The sequence below is a fragment of the Mastigoproctus giganteus genome, chromosome 7 (genome assembly GCF_048544385.1).
Source record: "Mastigoproctus giganteus isolate SK-2022 chromosome 7, ASM4854438v1, whole genome shotgun sequence".
In the NCBI taxonomy this organism is placed as follows: Eukaryota; Metazoa; Arthropoda; class Arachnida; order Uropygi; family Thelyphonidae; genus Mastigoproctus; species Mastigoproctus giganteus.
Genome location: NC_143581.1, coordinates 83,245,981 through 83,272,887, shown reverse-complemented (window position 1 = coordinate 83,272,887; position 26,907 = coordinate 83,245,981). Strand labels below are relative to the sequence as shown.

Below are 26,907 nucleotides of genomic sequence, written 5' to 3'. Positions count from 1 at the left end.
CTCTCTCTCTCGAGGTAATTCAGAATTTTTTTTTGGCTGGCGCAGCAAAACTAGAACAATGGCTTTTAAAGCCATTGTTCTAGTTTTCATTGTTGATATTTTAACTTTATATTCTTCTGTTATTTGATTTAATTTAAATACTGCTCTTTGTAAATTATCTTCACTATCTTGAATAATTACTTGATCATCTGCAAATAACAGTGTATTAATCCTATTCTTTGTATTTAAATACATACCTGTATTAATTTCTTCTTTCCATTTACATATCATATCCTCGATATATATGTTAAACATTTGGTGACAAGCTACATCCCTGTCTAACTCCTTGATATATTATACTTTCTACTGTTAATTTACTACCTGTATCAATTACTATTTTTGTTCCTTGATATAAACTCTGTATTATTTTTGTAAGATGCTTTGGGTATCCTTTATTACTCAATATGTCCCATAGTTTTCGTCTGTTTACTCGGTCAAATGCTTTTTCATAATATATAAATGCTAAATGCGTTTCTAAATTAAACTCTTTTCGTTTTTCTATTATTTGTTTTAGTATAAATATATTATCTGTATATGATCTTCCTTTTCTGAATCCTGCCTGTTCTTTTAATATTTCATCAGAGATAATTTTAATTCTATTATTTATTATTTTGCTATACATTTTATATACTATGAAACAACAGGGATTACCTTTATTTTAGATATAGGAAGCATCTTTTCCAACCAACTCTCCTGGTCCAATGCACTAATAATTCTTTGGGAAGGAGATATCAATTTTACAAAACATGTGGGACATCTTCCCTTCTGTCTTCAAACACCATACCTTTTGTAGCAAGGAAACCATTAAGAGGACTGACATAAAATTAAATTTTGGAGGTCTAAACCGCTTAATAAATATGGACCGATTATTTTCTTCGGTCCAGTAGCTTGACATTAGAGTTAAATTTAGGGATCTAAAAAAGTTTAATGGATTTGGGGGGGGGGGGGGATTGTTCTCTACATTCCTTCCGACTTAAGGAAGGAATGTAGTCTGATCACATGCTCCCTCCTATTGTGTCTGTCCAGAATTGCAGACACTTTCAAATTTAACCCACAACTTGTGACTTTTTTTTTTTTTTTTCAACATTGACCTGTACTCTTGCCAGCCTCAGCTTTATAGCTTCAATGTAATCAAAATTTTCCAGAAATTATACACCTCTGCCTGAAATATCGGCTTGGTAGCGAACCATCGCTACCAATGTGCTGATTCGGTACAAAGGAATTCAGTTTATCGAAATGAATTATATTATTCCGATAAACCAAATTAATCATTTTAAAATATTCACAGAGAAAATGTATTATTCTTATTACGAAGGGCGCTCATTTAATTTGCGGACTGGTACAATTATTATTATATTAGGGTTACCTAAATGATTACATTTACCTGTATTCGTGTCTTTAAATTGCATGTGTTCTCTGGTCGGTTTGCCTGTTTTGCCGAACGAAAAAAACTGCAGTTTCTGCGGAAAAATACCTTGCTATCTATGCCTGAGACCGACTAACTCAGCCACGGAGTAAAAAAAAAACCACTAAAGTTCCTCGCTTCGTCGAGAGGATTCGAACGCAGGCCTTTTTTACCAGCGGTATGGAGGACAGTGATGATACCACTCTGCTACTTGCGCAGACATTGCATACTGATACAAGAGCTTATCTTAACTCTCACCATCTGAATCTTCTGTGGATTTATTCTTCTCGAAATCCCCTTCTTTGAGCTTTACATGCTTTCGCCATTAACGGCTTCACATTAAAGCCTTCTTTCGTGCCATTTTTAAAAAAGACTGCAAAGTACTTCCGTTCTGGTTCTCTGAGCATTGTGGTCAGATAGGAAATGCCTTTCAGAGTTTTCTTCAGACTTGAGGTAGAAGTAGTGGCATGTGATGCAAGAAAGCAAGTGTATGAGCTTATGCAGCATCAGCCAAAAAAAAAAAAAAATAAATCACACCATTCCCTCCATATGCCTGTCCAGTTCCTCCTTAAATTTATTCAACCTATCAACTTCCACAATGAAAGATGGAAGTTTGTTCCAGCAATTAACCACCCGCTGGCTAAAGACAAATTTCCGCACATCTATTCTACATCTGTCCTTTCTTAAGTGGAAGGATCGCATCAGAATTCAGCGTGCTCAACCCATTCAAGGCCTTATACACCTCAATCAGATCACCGCACAGGAGCCTGGTCTCCAGCCACTGCAATTGCAGAACTTATGCCTCTCTTGGTAAGAGGATCACTTCATTCCCCTCACCAATTTTGTTGCCCTTCTCTGTACACACTCAAGCAAATCTACATCCTTCTTAAAATGAGGCCTCCAGACCTATATGCAGTACTCAAGGCGTGGGTGGCCTGACCATTGCCTTATACAGAGGAACAATCATCTCCTTTTCCCTGCTAGCAAAATTCCTATATATCATTGACAAAACCCCATGACCTGCCCTGGCAGCCTGTCTGCATTGCTCAGAAAACTTCATATCTGACTGCACAATTACTCCCAGGTCTTTTTCATTTTCTACCATCTTAAGTGTAGTACCACACAGTTTGTACTTTTCTCTCGGATTACTTCTACCCATATGCAGTACTTTGCATTTTTCAAGATTAAACTTCAGTTGCCATTTCTTAGCCCATCTGCCCAAATTATCTAGATCCTGTTGCAGTAACACACTGCCATTGCTGTCATTAACAACCCTGACAACCTTTACTACTATCTCTTGCTTCCTTTGTATCATCTGCAAACTTCGACACTAAGCCTGATATACCTTGATCAATATCATTGATAAATATACAAAAACAACAGTGGACCCATCACCGAACCCTGTGGGACTCCATCTTTAAGATTAGTCCACGAAGAGCAGCACCCATTGATTACCACCCTCTGTCTTCTCCCACTCAACATCCTTTTATCGATTGCAGCAACTTACCCTTAATACCATTATGCTCCAATTTGTACAGCAGTATTTCATGCGCAACTGTATCAGAAGCTTTCCTAAAATCCAAGTATTTGATAACAAAATTATTATTTGCGACCACATCAAAGTATCCAATGAAATTTGTCAGACAAGACTTTCCCTTAACAAACCCATGCTGTGTCTGAAGTACTACTACAGTCTTGTCTAGATGACACTGCAATGCTCCTTTAACTAGTGACTCCATTATTTTCCCCGGAACAAAAGTTAAACTAACTGGTCTGTAATTATTCGAGTCCCCCTTCCATCCCCGTTTGTGAATTGGGGATACATTTGCACAACTCCAGTCCGTGGTGAGCTCCCCTGAATTCAAGGATGCTCTCATAATTATGGCTAAGGCCTTTGCTTGCTTCCTTTGCCACCTCCATTAATATAACCGGATCGATCCAATCCAACCCAGTTGCCTTCCATATGTGTAACTTAAACAATTTCTCCTCCACTTTGTTCTCAGTTAATAGAAAATCATCAAGCACCCTGCTACAATTTGATAACCTTCTGGCATTTTCAAACCTTAATAACTCCTCATGTTTGAAAGTAATTGCAAAATGCTCAATTTGTTTGTTTGTTATCTGAGCAGAATCGTCAACAGTCGAACCAGCTATATCAAGTGGACCTTTGGCGCACTATGGCCATAGTTGCCGATGCGCCCAATAAATTCCGAAACAAACAAACAAACAAACAATCAAGTGGACCAATCAGATTCATCCTCCTCCTTTTAGAGCTTATATAAGTAAAGAAATCCTTGCTGTTTTTCTTAGCATCCTTTGCGAAAGATTTCTCCTAATCTGCCTGCATCTGTCCAACCTCCTTTGTGACTTGATTAGTAGTAGTGGCATGTGATGCAAGAAAGCATGTGTATGAGCTTATGAAGCATCTGCCAAAAAAAATCACACCATTCCCTCCAAATGCCTGTCTAGTTCCTCCTTAAATTTATTTAACGTATCAACTTCCACAACGACAGATGGAAGTTTGTTCCAGCAATTATCCACACGCTGGCTAAAGCCTTCATTTGCCACTTCTTAGCTCATCTGCCCAAATTATCTAGATCCTGTTGCAGTAGCACACTGCCATTACTGTCATTAACAACCCTGCGAACCTTTATATCATCTGCAAACTTCAACATTAAGCCTGATATACCTTCATCAATATCATTGATAACTATACAAAACAACAGTGGACCCAAGACCCTGTGGGACTCCACTAATAACATTAGTCCACGAAGAGTAATTACAGGCATATTGCCTGTCGAACTCATTGATGTAGAAAACAATTATCCAATAAATTTACAAAAGTGTTGCTATTGTGTGAGTGACCAACCCACAAGTTCAAATTTATATCTGGGAAGTCAAAATCCCTCATTATCAGACAATCTGATTTACTTACCTTCTCTATTTCTCTGTACATTTGTTCATTGTACTCATCAGATTCATTAGACCTATAACAAACTCCTACTCTCAACTTGGTTTTCCTAGTGCTTATGTGAACCCAAACTGACTCAACACTGGAGTTTCCGCACATTTGAACTGGATTGCACTTCCTTAGAATTTATGTGTTTCTTAACTAGCAGCATCAGCAGTTCTGCCGTTCTCTCCCCTCCATCCTTTCTGTATATATTGTTCTACCCAAATTTCTATTCCACATTCCTTATTTCTGTGTAACACCATGCCTCTGTCATTCCAACATCAGCCTTTGATGTCATCATCAGCATCTCAAATTCATCAAATTTATTTTGCTATTCTCCTAAAATTCGTATACATGCAAGTATACATGCACCTGTTCCTTAACTTAGTTATCCTAACACAACCCATGTATTTTCTTGTTCCTTGATATCTCCCCTTGAAATTCTCACTGCACGCTTTCGAGGCTGGTGCTTATTCTAATATAAGTATTGGAAGTGTTCCGCAGGTGTTTCTGTTGTAGCGTGTGCTTGCCTAACGACGTTCCCTGTAAATCACTCGGCTTCCGGCAAGGCTACACGCAAATATGTGTATCCAGAAATACCTGGGTTTCATATGTTAGTCCAGTAGTTTGGATTAGGACAAAATCTTGCACCCTCAAGACTCACTCAAAATTAACTAAGAGCAAACTCGCAGCATCAAAGATTGCATTGTGATTAAACTCAAAAGTCCTTCTTAATTCGACCTTTGAGCCCCCGCTTAACTATGGTTCATATTCTACTCAGTAAGTTATGTGTAATAGAGAATTGTCAGGATGCAAAATGATCAACAAAACAAGGTTTATTAAACATATTAGTCATACAAATGAGTGCAATAGAACTGGTGAAAGCTTTAGGTTAATTGGGATATGGTTGTTTGGAAAACTAACTGAATAGCAAGCGTAATCTTGCTGCTAATAGTATTACAATTTTGGAGTGTTCTTCATGTGGGCTCTTCCACTATTTCTCTCGCGAGTATTCACAATCACTGGTGGCAGTCATGCCATACAATTGTTCTACTATTAGAATAGGGATATAGATCAATTTCCAATTACAATGAGTATTATAACAATTAACTTGACAGGTCACGTTAACTGTTAAATTCTAATTATGAAAAGTAGATACACAATTGTCAGAATGGTTTTATGAGAAGAGAGGTCAGTGGGTATGGATCAATTATAGGAGGGGGAAAGTAAGATTAACTTCGAATAGTTGGTTTGAATTGTTTTAGAAAAGGCTGGTCAACTTACCGACAAATTGTCCTTCTTCCTCGGCACTTCTTGATTCTACTTTTTGATTCATAAGTACGACTTTTGGGCGGGGTATCTGTTCAGTCAACAGTATCCGTTATCTTCCTCGATTTTTCTTTATCTGCTGATCTTTACCTCTCTCTTCACTACTTTCAGCTCTAGAAAAACTCTACAAATACTGGAAAACCTCTTGGATATCTTCAACTGCTCTCTAAGTTTCTCGGATCCGCTCTCTGTCTCTTACAACTCCAAATCCTCCAAAATCTACAGTAAGACTGCCAAAAGATATATACCTCTGCATCCCCTATCTGATTTTTCCATAACCTGTTCGGATCTCACGGGTCAATAATGTGGGGCAAAGAATTACACTTGGAGACTGTCAACCTTTGGGATTTGACACTACTAAAAATGATATGCTATATTGAGAAAGGAAATCTCATATTTGTGTAGGGCAGTTTCTTTGGTTTTACAATTGCGGTCATCGAACATAAATAGATACACTTTTCCGAACGGAATTTTGAAATGACAGTCGATGTGTTTATCAGATTTGATTGCGTAAGAACTCATGTCTCTTGTTCTGATTTCTCACCTTTTCTGTCAAAAGTCGCGTTCTCCTCTTGTCATACGTGGGACAATTAGTAGTTCGCTGCCTGCCCATTGCTGTTGGGAGAGGGGACTGACGTAATTAATTGACTGAGCACTTAACGGCGGTATATTGTTTCACTGGCCGCATCCCCTGAGGCGGCGACTGGTTGCGCATGCCAAAGCGAAAGTAAAACGGAATTAATTCCGATGTAGACGCTACTGGTAATATTGGTAACACCCGGCCGGCCTCCCTGTGGCGGGTATTGGTATCGTCGGGTCGCACTAGGGACCCGGTGGCTAACAGGCCAGACGAACAATGGGCACTAAAAACTACATAGTACATATCCCACACACTTTTAAATATTTGGCTTGTCCGATATAGAGAACATAAGCCGAGATGGGAGAAATCCCAGGTGCCATCAGACCCCGAACTTACCTAATACCTAATGTAGACGCTACTTAATTATACAGGCCGCGGAAAAAGTATAGGGCACTATGAGAAATAAATGCTTCTAAAAAATGATAGCATTTTTTAACATTCCTCCCGTTTGCGGCCATAAATGTTGAGCAAGGGGGAAAAGAAATTTTCACAAGCTCAAAATTTATATTTATTTTTTTGAATTTTACTGTGGAAACATGAAGTCTTACGCTGGGGGGGAGGTAGATACAAACATCTCTTCTCTTACATTACTAAGTGGTTCTTAACTAGACACATAGTATCAAAAGAAAATAATAGGTGTTGACCTAATAATTTTTGTATCTCCTTAGTCATCTGATAACAAACAATGATAATTTTTGTGTAAATTTTGACATCCAACAATCTTAACTTGGTTGAACAGACAAACTGGTCTCTCTCAGACCTTAAACAAAAATCACATACAAGAAAGTATATTTTAACATGAGTTAAGAGGTGTGATGTCCTGTTTATCACATGTCCAATGTCTATAATGTAGCAGTGCTTTTTTTTTTTTTTTCAATGGATTAACACATGTTGTTTTGGTATCATTGCACTGTATGTTCTCCTGGCTGGAAATGTCGAGACTGGAAATTTGAAGCACTGGAATACTGATGAGACTGTCCATTGTTGGTCTGGGGAAATACTGGAACTCTCTTTTCAAAGAATTCTCTGGACACATCTCCTTTGTCGAACTTTTAACTCGACACAGCAGCATTACATACAACAGGAAAATCAAAGAATCAATATCTGTTCTCGTTAACATAATGTAACATAATCAGTATACATAACACTAGACATACTATTCATTTTGACAGTTAACAACTGAGCCAACACAAGTATACAATACACATGACATTCTTTTATGGTGAATGTATTTATGTATGTATCTAGTAAAGATCATTTTTACAACACATGACCAGTTCTTTTTTTTTTTTTTTTTTTTTAAAGGAAACTTTAGCAAGCATCAAACACTAAGTGATTATTTAATATAAATTCTCAAATATATAATTGCAAATTGTACACGCTATTTGGAAAAAACAAAACCAATGAATTTATTTGAGTAAATATGGTTGCAAGTTTCTACATATGACCTAACTTGCAATGTTCTAAGACTACACATACAACTTTTAAAAAAATTCTCGGCAGTTGTATCAACTGACCAATTGAATAGTTTAACTGTTCAACACCTTTTGGAGATGCTATCAGTCATCTGCGAGGTATCTCACTACCTCCGGATAGAGAGAGTTCTCGGCTTCACAAGTCCTTTGCGTTCGAGCTACTGCGTACACTTGTCAGCTGTGAAGACAGCAGAACGTTCCTTTAGGTGATTCCATGGACATTCATGGGGAAAGTCTTTCACAGCGGGCATGAACGTCATGTCGGGGCAGGAGAAAGATTCAATGTTCACTACAGTTCTGAATGGGAGAACTGCTTCTACACATTGTACATTACTTTTTCCCTTGGTCAGGATTGTGTGGTACGGTTCGGTGGTCCGGCTAAACCATACCCCAAAGCGTGGTAAGGAGAGTGCATCGGACTTTGGGAGAGAGACAACAAACTGACTGTCCCAAGTGAGACAAGCAACTTCTTCTATGGAGAGTATACCTTCGACACTGTTGGAAAAGACGAAATCAACAAACAGCCAATTGTTGACTGGTACAGGAGATGGCTGATAGGTGCATCGTGAAGACGGCATCTGTGGGGAACCGGTCCAGGTTGGTTGACAGGGGCGCTGAGATTTACCCAGGTGGGTTGAGGAGATTTGCACTTCCCCCTTCCAGATTAGGAAATCTCGTCCGCCCTCACTTGATGTGTCACGGGAAAATCGTATGTCTTGAAAGCTCTCCGTTTTGACTTCACATTCAGGGGACTGAATTTGTCTTATTCCCTTTTGCTATCGCCGGGTCTAAACAAACGCTGGGGAGTTAAAATCAACTCCGCTCTGGGTGTCTCATGGCGAATTTTCACGGGCTGACTGGACATAAGGAATGTTCGTGTCAGACGGCACCTGGGATTTCTCCCATCTCCGCGTGTGTTTCGCTGCATCGAGGACATTATATACGTGAAATTTTGATGCTCTTTTAAGTTCTTTTCTAAGCCGGCAACTTGGCAAAAAGCCTAACAAATGGCGGATATAGGGGAAACCCTGGAAGCCGCTAATAACTTACAAATACACTTTATCTGTATACATGTCGCGAATGGATATATATGTGAGAATGTATATAAATTGTATATAAATCTTGTATCATGTATATATAAATGGATGTATATAAATCTTGAGAATGTATATATAAATGGATATATATAAATCTTGAGAATGTATATAGAATTGTGTGTATAAATAAATGTAAATGTATCGAGGACAGCGGAGATGGGAGAAATCCCAGGTGCCGTCTGACACGAACATGTATCGAGGACAGTACACTGTCAAGCCAGAGACTTGAAAGTGTGTGGGTCGTGTCTGTGCAGTGTGATATGTTGTGCCCATTGTTTATCCGGCTTATTGGCCGCCAGGCCCCTAGTGGGGCCCGAAGTTGCCCATACCCTGCCACGTGGAGGCTAGCCGGGTGTATCCAGTATCACAACACTTTGCTCTGGCAGGTCCTGCCACCTAGTTTCCTAGGATTTCAGTGGCTAGGGCCTATTTAAAAAAAAAAATAAATAAAAAAAATAATAAATAAATAAAATAAAATAAAATAAAAGTTTATGCATTTGACATTAATGCTTGATGGGATTGCTGTTAGGAAATCGCTGGTTAGGGTTGAACACTAAAGAGATGTGTTAAAGGCCAAATAGGTCAGGCAAAATTTTGATGTTATTAAATTTAGACATGTAACGCTAGATAAAGCTGATAGTGTTAGATATCTTAGAGATTTGCACAAAACCGGTAGAATTTAGACGTTGGTTATAATTTGGCGGCATTGTTAAGGGGTGTACTCGGTCGATTTAGTGAGAGAGAGGGGGGGGGATTGAAGACTGGGGAGGAAACAGATAGAAGAATAGGGACGGATAGAGTAGGCATCCCCAAAGAGGTCAGTGGAGACGAGCCCACCAGGCGAAATATGGGGGGTAGGCAGGGAGGAGAGGAGACAGAGGTTCATCTCCTCCATTCCCTGCCTGGGGATGGGGTTTTAAAGGGAACCAGGTTAGAGTACCCAGTTCGGATCGCCAATGGCGTGTTGGCAGCAAAGCCGCAGAATGTCTTCGTCGGTGTCTTGTCCAAGGAGTGTCGAATCCGGTATGAAGGTCCAGCTGCCCATCCTGCTCTGGGGGTGGGATATGTTAGCTGGCAGTGGGGAACCTTCCAGGTGAAGGGGGGGAGACGCACACATTTACTTCATTCGGAATGTGCATTCTCACTCTACTTGCATTCTTTTTTTTTTTTTTTTATACTTGTTTCTTATTTTATAATTTTTTTTTATTTATTTTTTTTTATACTTTCTTATTTTATAATTTTATTTATTTATTTATTTATTTTATTTTTTTTTTATACTTTTTTCTTATTTTATAATTTTTTTTATTTATTTATTTATTTTTTTTTATATACTTTTTTCTTATTTTATAATTTTTTTTATTTATTTATTTATTTTATTTTTTTTTTTATACTTTTTTCTTATTTTATAATTTTATTTATTTATTTTATTTTTTTTTATACTTTTTTCTTATTTTATAATTTTTTTTTTCTTTTTTTTTTTTTCTTTTTCACTCAACTCATTCATCTTTTTCTCACACACCAGGAGGGGATGCAATGATGGGTAGCGTAAATTTAAATACTAATTAAAACCAGGGTTAGTGTGTACTTAACTTAGCATTTGTGTTCTTTTCTCTCACGCTTGCACTTTTATTCATTCTTCTAGTTATCATCTCATTTATTCGACTCTTTCTTTCTGCACTGCACTCTCTGGGCACCGCAACTTACTGTTATTCTTCAGTTGTGGTGCAGGCCTAGCTGCAAGGTTTTTTTTTTTTGCAGACCAGGGGAGAATGCAGTGATAGTGTTTATGTGGTTTGTAAATGTTTGTTGGTACAGTATATATAAAGTAATGTAAGTTATTTTTAACTTTGTATTCTTTCGGCCAATTACATTTGCTCTTCTGCTCACTCCCATTCACTTTCTCTGCATGCATTCCCATCCCCCTCCCCTACATTGGTTTGGGGCCCCAGGTTCCTACACATGGCATGGTAGTCATGGGGAGTTTTGTTATGTCAGGTTTCTGTCAGGGTGCAGAATACTGCTATCCTAACAGTTTTTAAGTCATCATCTGGGCGTGGTGGGAAACTTGGGCAATTTTACTATTGATTATTGTTTAATTGCTGGGGGGCTGAAATTGCTCTGCGCATTTCGAAAACTTTCTGTGTGAAAGATGTAAAAGCTTTATAATTTTGCTCTTCTATGATGAAGAGATGTTTTTCTCCCCTGGGAAGGGGACCAATCTGTGCTATTAGCTCTGTTCTGGGGATGTCATATATTATACATTTCATAGAGAATGTGTGCCCAGTCTTCACTTTCGCCACAGGTGCAGTTTGGGTCATCGGTCAGGCCTAAGGAGGTTAGTTTCGCCTTTAGGGAGCCGTGCCCAGTCAATATAAATGTTGTAAAAAGTCCAGGGGCATACCACTTAGGTGGCTTTGGGCTAACCATTGACACCAGTGGCAGAAACCGTTTGGTGACCAGACCTCTGGTTTCCTGCTCCCACTTTGTTTGCCATAGCTCGTGGAGCTTTGTGGCTATTCTTTTTCTTTCATCATTGAAGGTATTGGTTGTATCAAGGGCTATCCCCAGAAATTCTGTGGGTATGCCCTTTTTAAATCTATAATATAAGCCTCTTTTGGCTACTTCCAGGTAAAGTGGGAGAGTTCCGGCCAGCAACTGTAGTGCAGGTGTGCTTACTGTGCGACATGCTCTGGTAATAGTGAGTAGTATTGTCCTTTGTATCGATTCTAATTTATTCCTATTTCTTACTATGGCCGAGCGGATGAACCACGCACCGGCTCCATAGGTGATAACAGGCAGGAACATTGCACGGTATATGATTGCCAAGGTCTTTCTTTTGAGTCCCCAGTCTGCTCGACTGATCCTGGCAATCATACCTGCATAATTTCGCCCTTTCTTCGCCAAGTAGATCAAATGGGGGTAAAAAGTTAATTTTGAATCAAAGACCACTCCACAACCAAGACCACTTTGGTTTTTTCAGGCGATATTTTGAGCATGTGCATTTGTGCCCACTCCTGCAGCTGCAAGAGACCGGCATTTGATCTTTGCTCTACAACCACTCGTGAGTTGCCTTTTACAAGGAAAATCATATCATCTGCAAAGGCCAGGCTTTCCACGGGCCCAGATCCAAGGCCAGAAATTCATCCAGAACAATGTTCCAAAAGAAAGGGCCAAGGATTGATCCCTGCGGGCAGCCTTTATTCACAGGGCCTGTCAATTCCTGGAACCTTGTGCGTACTGAGACACTTCTGTCTGTAAGGTAGCTGTTTATTACCTTATAGAGGTTTTGTGGGGCATTTGCCTGGCGAAGTCTCCTAAGGACACTAGGCCACCACAGTGAGTCAAATGCCCCAGCAAAGTCAATGGAGATTGCCAGCATATATTTCTCCTCTGTGTTTTTAACTGTTGTCAGTAGGTGGTGCATGGCATCCTCCGTAGAATTGCCCTGCTTAAAACCATACTGATTGTTGGAATGCAAGCCTGCTTCTGTGTAATATTGAGCTAATCTGCTGTATATTAATCTTTCGTATATTTTCCCTAGTACAGGGAGTAGGGCTATTGGTCTATATGATTTGGGATCAGTAGGGAGTGTTTCAGGGTTTTTCAGGATTAACCTTAACACAGCTTGTTTCCATATTTTTGGGAATATACCTTCTGTCATACAGTTATTATATAGTGCTATTAATTTATCTGGTGCTATTTCTGCTAATTTTTTGATAATCTCAACCTCTAAGAGGTCAAAACCTGGGCATTTATTGTTTTTGGTTTTAGATAGTGCTATTTCTAAGTCTTGTATAGTGAACAGAGGTTCAATATTGGCATTGTCATATTCAGTGTTTTCTTTTATAATGTCGAGCTGGGTGGGGGAATGATTTCCAGTTTCAGTCTGAATGATACTGTCTAGGATGTTATTTACAGAATCCACCCAACACAGGGTTGGGGTTCCATCTGATTTGACAGTAGTTTCTAAGACATCTCCTCTTGGCAGCTTGTTGGTCACTATTCTGTAGACAACTCTCCAAGGGTTATTGTTTCCAGTAGTTCCCACTAAGTGCTTCCAGCATTCCTTTTTCTTATCTCTTATGAGGGCTGTATACTGATTTCTGTGAGTTTTATAAGAATCTCTCAGTGCATCCACCTCATTTTGTGACCAAGATGTTCTGGCTCTTTGAAAATGTCTCCGTGCCTGGTGTACCCAACTTCTGAGTACAGTCAGTTCGGGGCACCACCAGGGAACTGTCTGCTTCCTCGGTTTTTTCCGTGGGATAGACAGGGTTGCTGTTTTTGTTAAAATGTTTGTCATAGTCAGTGCTTGCTTGTCCGGGCTACAGTTGCCTGATCTAGACCACTCATTTTCCTGTTTTTGCAGCTCAGCTGCTGTATGTTCTGCAAAAATCTGCCAGTTTGCCTTTTTAAGGTTATACCTTTTGATATCCAACAGAGAGTGTTGGGTTGTTTGTAATTGCCTGTTTAGTTTGAAGGAAATGGCTCTGTGATCTGATGTGGTCCAGGCTGGCTGGACACACCAGTCTGTGATTTTATAAGCTATTGAATTGGTGGCAAGAGTGATATCAATGTCACTCTCCGACATGGTACTGCTAAAAGTTGGGAGGTTATTTGGTTGGCTTATCACTTGAAAGGGTGAGGTGGCTATATAGTCTGAAAGTATCTGGCCGTTGTGTGTGCCTGCTCTGTCTTCTGTACGGCTATGCCATAAGGCTGACCGGCAGTTGACATCAGCACACACTATGATATTTGCAGTAGGTAGCAAGTTTGTGACTACTTGTAGGTATTCAATAGTTGGATTTATATCTTCACCTGGTCTGGAATAAAGTGAAATAATGTAAAACTGTCCTACAGCACTGGTAATATGGGCACACACTCCCACTGGGGAGCAGAGGTGACCCACCTTTGTGACTGTAAGGTCAGTATTTTTAACTACTATTGCTGTGGAAGGGACACCTGAGGTGTATTCTATTATTTTATAGTCTCATGGGTATCCCTGAACTCTACCCATATGTGCGTAGGGCTCCTGGAGTACCAAGATATCTATATTATTTTCTTCCAATTTGAGTTTGATCTGATCTACAACGGCTCTTGCTCTTAGAGCATTCAATTGGACAAGATTTAGAGCTCTAGTCACATTTATGTTTTCAATCTGGCCCATAGTTGGTCCTAGATTGTATACGTTTTGCCATTTTTTTATAACTGGGGCATTTATCATCCCTGATACTATTTGTATAGTCAGTCAGCCGTGCTGCCTTGCAGGTAGCACATTTTGGCTGCTGAGACTTATTTTTGCAATTTTTGTAATCGTGGCCAGTGACTGCACAGTGACCACAGACAGGTTCTTTCTGAGTGCAGTCTCTGGCAATGTGACCATATTTATGGCAGTTAAAGCAAACTTTGGATAGGGAAATGTTCTCTAAATCTATGACTGGTCCAGCCAGCATAGATTCTCTGTTGTCCCTGCAATACCTTCCAAATTTTTGGTGTAATTTCTGCAATTATGTTGAGTTGTCCATTCCTTTTGTTTTTTGTTGCTCTTTTCAGCAGGAATTCAGCAGCAAATTCATCTATTGTCATTTCATTGTTAAAGTTTTTGAAGTAGATATCCATCATGAATTCTTTTTCTATTACTGACACAGGTACATCAAAGATTATAATATTAGGGTTTTTCCCTTTTGGTTTTTCAGGGAGCAAGCCCAGTTTTTCAATTTCAGGATGGTTTTCTATTTTTCTTAGATCTTCTTTGCTTGCTACCTCAATCAGGACTCCATTATTCCTGATTTTCCGCATGTTGTTTATCTTTATTTCTCTCAGATGAGGCCTCAGATTTGTTACCACTGTGTCCTTAACTGCCTCACTGGTTTTATGGGTTGAGTCACTTTTTGCTTTCAGAATAACAATGTTGCTTTCCTTGTTTATATTAGGTTGCTTAGTAGCTATTTGTTTTGCTTTAGTTATGTCCTGTTTGCTATTAGCCTTTGCACATTGGGCATAGGTTAGTGTGTTCATTGTTTTATAGTTGTTCTTCTCCTCAGTTGTAACCTCTAATTTTGATTTTAACACTTGGTTCTCTGTGTTTAATTCAATCAGGCGCTGCTCAAGCAGTGACCAACAGTTCACTATCTGCAGCCTAATTGCAGAAGTAATCCTGTTGGTTTGCTTGTGCATATATTCTTCTAGATACACTCTGGTTTCCTTTGCCTGTTTGATAGGGTCAGTCAAATTTGTTAGGTAGTCTAGTTTTAGTTCTTCTTCTGTCTTTTGTTGCATCTCTGGAATTTCTATAGTTTCTTGATTTTTTCCTTTCCTGCCCTTCTTAATACTGAGGGGGCCAGGAGGCCAGCTATCCAGTTCGTTACCATTTTCCTCATTAACAGGGGCTTTCTCCCTAAGCAGTCTAGCTTCATTTTCAGAGGAGTCTTTTAGGTCATTGTCCAGAATTTTGTCATTATTTGATTTTTCAGCCATAATTTCTGCATTAAATTCACTTTTAGCAATTTTCTGACGTTTTAAGTAGTGGTTTGGGGTACTTATTTCCAGTGTAGGCCCACTAGAAATCAGAAATCGCGATTTTCAGGTTTTGGCGGGAAACGCCTGTAGACAAAGAAAACTATTTTATAAGCTAAGTATAAGTTAATTCTGTCAGGAGTTTTATATTTTCCATACAAAATAACCTTATCACGAGCCGTTTCAAGTATAATATATTCAAATTTCTCGACTTTTGAGACGTATTCAAATCAGTGGCTATGCCAGTGGGCTCGCTACCGCTGAAGCTGTAGCGATCGCGCTGGACAAAATCACTCTCAAAAGAGCAAAAATAGGCAAATACAATCACAAAAACTATTCTTGCCCAACTTAATTTAGGGCTGACTGGACACTGGGATCTCTTGAGTCTCCAAAGGGGTAGTCCTTGGATGCTCAGTGCCTTGCATCCAATGCAATGATGTCCAGAAGAAAGTCAACAGCCGTGAAAAAAAAACCTAAGATATCCAGCAAAAATCTCGTCGAAGCAACTGTGAGCAAAAAAGAGGGTAAAACGTTAAGCGGAGAAAATGATCTCATTTGCTCACTCTTTTTTTTCCTTTTCTTTCCATTCAACATGTTCAACTGACAGATTTGTAACATTAACTCATCTTTTCGCTTTTTATTTTAAATTAAAGGAGAGGGGATGAGGTCTCATGTCATTTACACTTCACATTTACACTTTCCACTCACTCTTCTTGTTCTCGCTCACATTCAAAACTGTCACTTTCTTGATTTCCTTTCATTTCTTTTCAAAAATGGATTTCTCAATTTATTTGCGAAAAAGAAATACACAAGTCACGCATGGAAGATTAATAAGATTCCCACCAAAAGGAATTGGAAACCATTTTCTTAATCTGGAAATGAGCTCTGCTTTTTTTTTTTTTTTTTTTGATCAGCGCACTGCTTTAATTATCAGCTGTCTGGATTTTCGAAGGCATGAGCACAAGTGGGAAACTTCAGCAGTTTTGTTTTCATTACAGTTGATATGAACAATGTATTTGTACAGTCTAAACCTTCTTTACATTAAAGCATTATCACTCACTCCTCTACTTTCATACACGATAAAGTTATAATTAATAGATAAACTTCTTTTCAAAAAAATTATTTATGGAATCAAATTCTGATTTGCATTGTTTCAGAACCTTAACTCAGGATGAGGCTGAGTTTTCTTTTCAAAAATGGCACAAAAATGGCACAAGAAAAGATCCTCTTATCTTCATCTTGAAATACGTGTGTTACTACTTCTTTCACTCTACTCTTCTCTTCGGAGAAACGATAAAACAAGCAGTGACTGGGCGGAACCAGCCGTCCTCAGGCTACTTATTTTATCCGATCTTCAAAAGAAAAAGCATAAATATATATTTTTTTCTATTCTCGCTTAGGATCCTTTTTCTTGAACTTAAATTTTAGCCATGCAATGAGCGAGAGAGAAAACAAAAAGAAACTAGGGGTGCACCCATGAGGCCCTAGTCCCATCTGCATCCTTCCTCTCTATATTGGCCTATATAATTGAAACATGTTTTGTGAGAGGAGGGTGATAATATAGGTTCCATAAAAAATAATTTCTCATCGGTCATATTTGAAGAGGATTCTGGTACTAAATCTGTTTTTTTTTTTTTTTTTTTTCAGATTCATTAAAGTGATTCGTGCTTCTGCATGAGATTTATAAAGATAAGATGAATTAATTTCTATTTTCCTACCTCTGCCATTTCATAACCTGCACTCGTTTAGCCATCCATTTACACTACCGCTGATTACACTCAGTTTAAATGCAGAAAAACAAAATGTCACTCTCATGTGCCTCTCCTGTTCCAAAAAAAAAGTCTTTTTCCTTCAAGACAGAGGAAACACATTAATGAAATTTCCCTTCATACTGTTTTCTCCTTCTTCGAATTTTCAACCTTACGATTTCACCCTTTTTTTTCCTTTTCAATTTCTCCACGCATCTCTGAAAAGACCTGCCAAATCAAAGCCTTTGTCATTATTTGGTGCATCAAACCTCGCGGCAAGTGGACCTCCCAGCATCCACTGAATAGTCCTATCCATTCTACCCGGCTCTTCGACTGGATCTGCACTTCTTTGGTCTTCACTATTTTGATCTGGAGGTTCACTCCTCTGAATCTCCGTTCGTATGGTGGGATAATTTTGTTCTACCTCCTCTCTTCTAACCGGAACTGATTCGGGAATTACCACTTCATTTTGTGATGAAGGAATAAGGGTTACCACATGTGGGGTATGAGTCACCCGACTACGACTGCGCAAATTATAGTCATGTGTCTGTACTGGCCTATGGGTGGACTCAATTGATTCCTCAGACTGTTTTATCACGGATGGCCTATTCCGGCTCTCATTTGGAGGCGTCGTTAAAGGTTCTGGAATAGGTGCAGTTCTAGTTGGCTGAAAATACACAGGTCGGGGGTCTATGGGTGGAATCAAAGCACACGCTACAACAGAAACACCTGCGGAACAGAAGAATCATTTTCAAATCTCACTGTGGCTTAATCTTTTAGTCTGTAAAATTTTTCCTTCGAGTTTTTGACCCACCGCTTTCTGCCTCGATAGCATAAGTAAATTTAATTTTGCACCCTTTCTATTTTATTTAAGTGTATCCTCTCCCAAAATTACAGACACTGTAATTTGCAAAACGTAAGCCTTCCTTCGTAAGAGCAACCCTTTGTTCCATTCACTAATCTTGTTGCCCTTCTCTGTACTCGTTCCAGCAGCTCTACATCCTTCTTGAAATGAGGCCTCCAGACCTGTATACAGTACTCAAGGTGTGGCCTGACAATTGCCTTACATAGGGAATTATTATCTTATCCCTGCTAGAAAAATTCCTGTATATCATTGACAAGACACCATGAGCTACTTTTGCAGCCCGTCTGCACTGATCAGAGAACTTCATTTCTGCCTGCAACATTACCCCCACGTCTTTTCATTCTCTACCACTGTCAGTGTAGTACCATAGAGTTGATACGTTGGTCTGGGGTTTCTGTTTCCCATATGAAGTACTTTACATTTGTCAATGTGAAACTTCATTTGCCACCTCTCAGCCCATCTGTTCAACCTTACCAGATCCTGTTGCAGTAGCATAGCGTCAGTAGTGTCCTTAACAACCCTGCCAACTTTTGTATCGTCTGCAAACTTGGACATTAAGCTTGATGTATACCATCATCAATATCATTTATAAATACAGAAAACAACAATGAACCCAACACTGAACCTGAGGGACTCCACTAATAACATTAGACCACGATGAACAGTGCCCATTGATTACCACTCTCTGTCTTCTCCCCCTGAACCACCCCTTTATGCATAGCAGCAATTTACCTCCAATGTCACACTGCTCCAATTTGTGCAGCAGTCTTCCATGTGCAACAGTATCATGAGCCTTTCTAAGATCCAAATATATAATATCAAAGTTATTCCCTGCATACAGTTCTTTTGTGACTGCATCATATTATAAAATCAAATTGTTCAGGTAAGACTTTCCCTTAACAGACCTTCAATTATAGCTGTGTTTGAGTTATAATTGAAGTCTTGTCTAGATGATCCTGCAGTGCTTCTTTAACCAGTGCCTCCATTAATTTTCCAGGAACAGAAGTTAAACTAACAGGTCTATAATTACTTGTGTCGCCCTTTGATCCTCCTTTGTGAATTGGGGTCACATTTACACCTCTCCAGTCTATGGGAAAAGATACAAAAGATATATGCCCAAAAAATGATTAAAATCTTCAAAATACATATTTATTACAACTAAAACCCTACAATTCTTTTGCGCTACTTGTTATGCTACGATATTCTCGCCAAATCCTGATATTCTATTATTATTATTATTATCTGTATGTTGGAAGGAAGCTTGAGGCTTATGCTGCACAAGGCAAAAAAAAAAAAAAAAAAAAATTCCCGAGTTACCCTGAGAGAGGGAGAGAGAGAGACAAAAGTAGAAGGAATCACCAAGAAAGAGAAGAATGGCGATATCGAGCTCAGCAGCCTGGGTGTGCCAAGCCCTTTTTTATCCCATTTATCCCTAGGGGCTCACCAGATGTGAGCCCCTAGGGATAAATGTTAGTTGTAACTTACAACGTCACTAGCTAAATTAAAAAAAAAAAAAATTATCACTGGTGTGTTTTTATTTGCATCCATCATCAACGTCTCCGATTTTGTTCTCACAGGATATAATTCAAATTGACGTATTTTTTTGAGAACCTGATCGACATTTCTGAACACTTCCATTTTTAATACTCTTTAGCAGATTGCTATTAAACGTATCGTTCCTGTCGGAATTCCTCTTTATTACCGACTTGCCCTCTTCCTTCTTGCCTTGCATTATTGATTCCGGTGTGTAAAAGAGAAGCATATACCCCAACAGCTATTTCAATTAATTTTTATAGTTCTTCCAAGCCCAAAATGCGAAGAGTTGGTAGTTTCAGTCACGTTTTCCCTCTGGCGGGCATTGGATTCTTGCCTGGTGTTGTGTCGTGACTTTTTTTCCACGAAACCATGCATTAAAGCTTGTGAGAAGGATGGATGTTACAAGAGACAGTACGTTTGTTACCATTTAATTCGTTTGTAGATGTCCAGTTAGTTATACTAATCTAAAAACTTAGAATAGGAGTTTTGTTACTTAAGATTAGTTTCGCTTACTAGAATATTTTATATTAAATAATATGCAGTGTCTGGAAAATAGGCACCTTCACGGAGAAATGATGATTGAATGAGCTAAACACTGATGGCATCCTTCCTCTTGCTTAGAGCGGGCTTAAATTTAATTTGTTAATAATAATATATGTTATTAACGTATAACCTATGCGGCATGTTAATAATATAATATAATTATGATTAAGGTTAAATGATACAGGATATCGCAGCATCAGACAGAAGCGAAAGTGATTCTTGCAATGTTTATATTGCAAAATCAAGCAAGGTGTCCAGATTAAAGGCCTTGCTGGCAGGGGAGTGGCACAAGAAGTGTATGAGTTGTGTTTAGATTACTAAGAACAGAAACAGGTGCATGTATACTTGCACTTGCACTAATGTTAGGATACAATGGGTTGAGCACACTGAATTTTGATGGGATCCTTCCACTTGTTCAGATTAGGAACCTAAGGGGGCATAAATTCAAATTAAGAAAAGACAGATGTAGAATAGATGTGCGTAAATTTGCCTTTAGCCAGCGGGTGGTTAATTGCTGGAACAAACTTCCATCTGTCGTGGAAGTTGATAGGTTGAATAAATTTAAGGAGGAACTGGACAGGCATTTGGAGGGAATGGTGTGATTTTTTTTTTTTTTTTTGGCTGATGCTGCATAAGCTCATACACTTGCTTTCTTGCATCACATGCCACTACAGTCAGTCCTCGTATAACACGTGTTTACACTACACAAATTCGATCATACACGATTTATAAATAGGGGAACGATATCTTATATAACATGAACTGAATTCGCTTATGCATGATTCGCCTTTGTGTTTACAAGAAATGGTAGTCAACGCAGAATCACCCCAACCGAACGCAACACGATAGGAATGAAGAGAAGATTCTGAAAATGTATTTATCTTTTTTATATCAGTGAAGGGGAAACACATTTCACCATAATAACGTAAAAACCAACACAATTCCAGCTATCGGTATAATCGCAAATGCAATTAGATTGACTTTACTACCAGTTTATAACAGATTCCATTAGCAGAAATGCAACTGGAAATTGTTTTTATTGTTTTATGGTAGTAACCCCCAGAAATGTGCTTTAGTAAAATGTGAGGTGTTAATAGTGTATCTCTGCCTTTACGGTGTTGTTTATTCAGTTGCTACACGCGCGTGCAGCTTTGATTGTGTATCAAGCGTGCCTCCTCGTTTTGTAATTGTGCTTTATTCCTTATAAATGAGTAAAATACTTAAAAGGTGTGAAAAGGAAGCGTCCTGGTGAAGACACTGCAGATTCAGAGAGAAAAAGAAAAGCAATATCGATAAACAGAGGCGGACTGGGTCAAAAATTCTTACCCGGAAAAATTTATAGTGGCCTCATACTATGGTTTATGGCCAAAATCACACTGACCTCTGGCCCACTGGGGTTTTCCCGTTAAGGCAGTCCGCCTCTGTCGATAGAGAAAAAATATGAAATTGGGAAACGCTTTGAGCGAAATGAAAGACCATGTGATATTGCACATGCTATAGACCTAAATGAGGCAATGCAGAAAATTACAAAGAATGCAGAGAAAATAAAAACAACTTTCATAGCAGGAACAACCCAAAGTGTAATTTAAATCCATTAGATTAAGACACAAAGAATTGGAAGAGATGGAATGGCTGTCATCTGTTTGGATAGAAAATGAAACAAAAAACAAGTTTGCTTACGATAGAAGCAAAAGCAGTAGCAATATTTTATTACATAATAGTCGTAAATAAAATACGTAAGTATTTTCTTACGATAATTTATTGTGTTTGGTAATGTTTTGGTTGCAAATGTGTGTTCAATTTTGGGTGGTCGGCATCTAACCCTGTTTTCCCCATAGGGCCTGTTGTTTATATTGCACGATTTTGCATTGCACGAGGGTTTCTAGGAACACAACTATCGTGCTATACGAGGACTGACTGTACTACTACTACAGTAAACAAATATGATGAATTTGAAGTACTGGTTAGATCATCAAACATGGACATTGTAGGGATATTGAAGACAGTACCTTTTAGACGTAAGGGATGCAGAATTTGAATATGGTGAGTACAGAAAGGACAGATACAAAACTGAGGGAGGGACAGAGCTCTTGGTTAAGAAGGTTATGCTTGGTTATTCTCTTGGTTAAGAACCAGTTAGAACCAACGGCAGTACAATGTTTACTCAGCTTGGTATGATATAAGTCCAGGGAAAACTAGAGAGAGTAGAAGTGTGTTAGAGGTTAAGTGACTGATTTTTTTTTATCGTGTGATGTGAGCAATACATGAAGGAACTAGTTTTTTCCTGCTTCCTTCGTGTATTGTGGCCGTGAGGTCCAACCGGAGAGTACGGCACCATCGTAATATCCAGGCCCGAGGCGGGATTCGAACCCGCGACCTTTCGGTTGCCAGGCTAGCCCGGTTGGCAGTGACTGTGATGTGTAAAACAAACAGCTGTACAAGCAAATGGAGTGGACCATTAAATTGGAATGTTTTATTATATGGGATTTTAATTTTCCAGATATTGACTGGAACTTGTGGGTTGGTTGCTAACAGAATAGCAAGACTTTTCTGAATTTACTGGATGATTGTTTTCTACACCAGCATGCTAAGAGAGACTATTAGAGAAAGCAATACTCTTAGCATTAGTAGTGGCTTATGATGCAAGAAAGCAAGCTTATACAGCATCAGCAAAAAAAAAAGGAAAAAATTAAAAACCCACTTCCCATTCACCTCTCCATCTGCTCCAGAAGTTTGTCCAGTTCTTCCTTGAATTTATTTAAGCTATCAACTTCCATAACAACAGATGGAAGTTGTTCCAGCAATCAACCACTTTCTGGCTAAACATAAATTTCTGCATATCTATTGTACAACTGTCTTTCCTCAATTTGAATTTATGTCCCCTAAATTGCGTAATGTGAGCAAGAGGAAGAATCCTATCAGCATTGAACTTCCTCAAACCATTTAAAGCCTTATACATCTCAGTCAGATCACTTTGCAGGTGCCTAATCTTCAGAAGCTGCAATTTGCAGAACTGAAGCCTTTCTTGGTAAGAGCACCCCTTTTTTTCTCCCACCAATCTCTTTGCTCTTGTCTGTACCCATTCTAGCAGCTCTGCATCCTTCCTAAAATTAGGTCTCTAGACCTGTATGCAGTACTCAAGGTGTGGCCTGACCCTTGCATTATACAAGGGGATAATTGCCTCCTTATCCCTGCTAGCAAAGTTCCTGTATATCATTGACAAGAACCCATGAACTGATCTGGTACAATGTCTGCACTGCTCTGAAAAGTCCGTATTCAAAACTTCAAGGTGTGGCAGTAAAGCCTCATGTATTAAGAATATCCAGATATAGGAACCACTAGTGGCAGTTATATTGATGTGGCAGCTACTTAAAGGTTACTGCTTGCAAGAGCTACTGTCAAGGGGTATGAGAGGGTGAAGGTGACAGCGGTTATATACAATTATTGACTTTCCTATTTTAGGACTACATTTCCTTTATTAGGACTACCTACAAATTTGAAATGGCAAGTATTCAGGAAAGTGTTCATAGTATGTATTAAGTTATTCTAACTAAGAGATACTGTGTTTAGACCTAAATGGATCTAAACACTGTTCAGTGTTTAGACCAAAATGGATATCAAATGAACTGATTAGGAATAGTGGCAGAGGAGAGAAATGCATGATTGCATTTTTCTGCAGTGAAATCACTAAAGTGATTAAGCATGCTTATGAGATGTCTTTGGCTTAGAATGCAAGAAAAGTATCAAAAAATTCTATTCTTTGCTTGTGTTAACACAAGAGGGAAGGGACAAACTAAATTGGCTACTGTATATTACTGGCATAACTATTAATGCTCTTGTTCATATTGTTTACAAGTTAAACAAATATTTTGCATTTACATTCACCTGCAATGAAGTTTTGAAAGTTAGGATTACTGAGAGTACGCCAATTATAACTGGGAGCTAAATGATGGTTATAACTGAGAAGAAAGGGAAAGACAAATTGTTGAATCTAAAAGTAAATTAAGAACCTGGGCTGCTGAATCTATTAAATTGTATTGAAACAAGCAGCAAAAGAAGAAAATAAACCTTTAGCCTGAATTATGAGAACATTCTAGAATTCACAGGAGTTCCTTATGGATACGGAAATGTGCAAATGGTTGAGAGTGGAAATTCATTAAGGGGGAAAAAAAAAGTACTCCATTATTTTCTAGAGAAAATAATGGAGTACTTGTTAAAAAATACAGGCCCGTTTAGAAAGAAATGCAGTTACACAGCAGTTGCAGCCTGGATTTGTAAAGGGGCGATCGACCTTGTCTGACCAATCTGATTGGGTACTATACTGCAGAACAATGGAACTGGAGCAAAAAATAATTTTGATCTCATATACTTAGATTTTTAGAAAAGCTTTTGATATTGTTCCATTTGAAAGACTGCTGCATACGTTGAATTTGTTGGTTGTGGAATTAAAGACAAGCAGTTGCTATGGATAAAGGGATTGTTGAATGGGAGATAAATCAGTGTGTGGTGATCAACAGGCACAGCACTTCTTGCAGTAATGTTATTAGTGGACTCCCCATAGTTCATTGCTGGGCCTTGTTTTCATTATTTATGATGTTGATGAAGGCATATATCAGGCTTACTGTGTAAATTTTCAAATGTGTAATGTAGTATAGCACAATTATTGGTTAATGACAGTTTTCTGGGTATTCTACAGCAACAAGAACTAGAAAAATTAGGCAGCTCTATGGAAGCAACAGTTTGAAGTTTAACTTTGACAAATGCAAGGTACTGCGTGTGGCAGTAGTATTCTCAGAATAAACTGTGGCAGCATGTTCATGGTAGTAAGAAAACGTGAAAAGCTGGGAATAATTGTGTACTAAAAAAAATTTCCTAAACAGTGCTGAGACTGCTACTACAGCTTGTGGGATTGTTTCAGTGATGTACAGGAATTTTTCCAGCTTTAATTAGGAGATAATTATTCTCTTGTATAAGGCAGTGGTAAGGCCATATCTTGATCATTGTGTACATGTCTGTAAGCCTTATTTAGCATTAGCATTAGTAGAGGCATTTGATGCAAGAAAGCAAGCTTATGCAGCATCAGCCAAAAAAAAAAAAAAAAAACCCACTTCCACTTCACCCCTCTGTTCGTTCAAAATACCTGTCCAGCTGAGCCTTAAACCTATTTAGGCTATCAACCTCCACGACAAGGGATGGAAGTCTGTTCCACCAACCAACCACCCGCTGGCTAAAGGCAAATTTCCGCACGTCTATCCTACATCTGTCTTTCCTCAATTTGAATTTATGTCCTCTCAGGTGATTATTCTGAGCTAGAGGAAGAATCCCATCAGCATTGAGCATTCTCAAACCATTCAATGCTTTATACACCTCTATCAGATCACCTCGCTGGTGCCTAGTCTCCAGACACTGTAATTTGCAAAACTTAAGCCTTTCTTCGTAAGAGCACCCCTTTGTTCCATTCACTGATCTTGTTGCCCTTCTCTGTACTTGTTCCAGCAGCTCTACATCCTTCTTGAAATGAGGCCTCCAGACCTGTATACAGTACTCTAGGTGTGGCCTGACCATTGCCTTATACAAGGGAATAATCACCTCCTTATCCCTGCTGGAAAAATTCGTGTATATCATTGACAATACTCCATGAGCTACTCTTGCAGCCCGTCTGCACTGCCCAGAGAACTTCATATCTGCCTGCACAACCACATTAAGAATTTGCAGATAAAGGAACCACTAGGTGGCAGTGATCACAGTGTGCTGAAGTGGGATTTACTCAAAGAGGTAACTACCGTCAGGGGTAAAGGAAAGGGTTTTTGCTTCCGTAAAGGGGAGTACAGTGGTCTCAGACAGTTTTTAAATTCTGTACAGTGGGATCAACTGACGATGTTACAAACAGTAAATTCTAAGTGGGAAGCATTCAAAGAATTAATCGTGGAAGCTACTAGACTTTATATACCGATTAAGAAATATCGTTCAAGGTTTAGGCCTAAATGGTTATCAAATGAACTAATGAGACTCGTGACAGAGAAGAAAAATGCATGGGATGCATATAAATTATCAGGTGACGCAGAAGCCTGTGGCAGATATAAGCTAGTCTGTAATCAGGTCACAAAGGAGGTTCGGCAGGCGAAGGCGGATTACGAGAAATCTTTGGCAAAAGATGCTAAGAAAAACAGCAAGGATTTCTTTACTTATATAAACTCTAAAAGGAAGGGGATGAATATGATTGGACCACTTGACATCGCTGGTTTGACTGTTGATGATCCTGCTCAGATAGCAAACAAACTGAATGAGTATTTTGCATCTACATTCACACGTGAGGAATTATTACAATTTGAAAATGGAAGAAGGTTATCAAATTGTAGCAGTGTGCTTAATGATTTTGTAATAACTGAGAGCAAAGTGGAGGAGAAATTGTTGAAGTTAAACATAAGAAGGGCACCTGGGGTGGATGGGATCTATCCAGTTATTTTAAAGGAGGCGGCAAAGCAACTAAGCAAACCCTTAGCCATAATTATGAGAGCATCCTTGGACTCAGGGGAGGTTCCCACGGACTGGAGATGTGCAAATGTGTCCCCAATTCACAAAGGTGGATCGAAGGGTGACACGAGTAATTACAGACCAGTTAGTTTAACTTCTGTTCCGGGTAAAATAATGGAGTCGCTGGTTAAAGATGCATTGCAGGATCATCTAGACAAGACTGCAGCGATAACTCAAACACAGCATGGGTTTGTTAAGGGAAAGTCTTGTCTGACAAATTTGATTGG

General features: G+C 38.8%; 1 protein-coding gene across 1 annotated transcript in view; it reads left to right on the top strand.

Annotated features, from left to right (window-relative positions):
• Window positions 1-19,925: 19,925 nt before the first annotated feature.
• Window positions 19,926-26,907, top strand: part of LOC150083034 (poly(A)-specific ribonuclease PARN-like) — a 504,128-nt gene continuing 497,146 nt past the window's right edge. Inside the window, exon 1 of the mRNA XM_090376989.1 lies at window positions 19,926-20,014. Within this exon, the coding sequence (XP_090233115.1) occupies window positions 19,996-20,014 (19 nt within the window). The 5' untranslated portion in view covers window positions 19,926-19,995. The remainder of the gene's footprint in view (window positions 20,015-26,907) is intronic.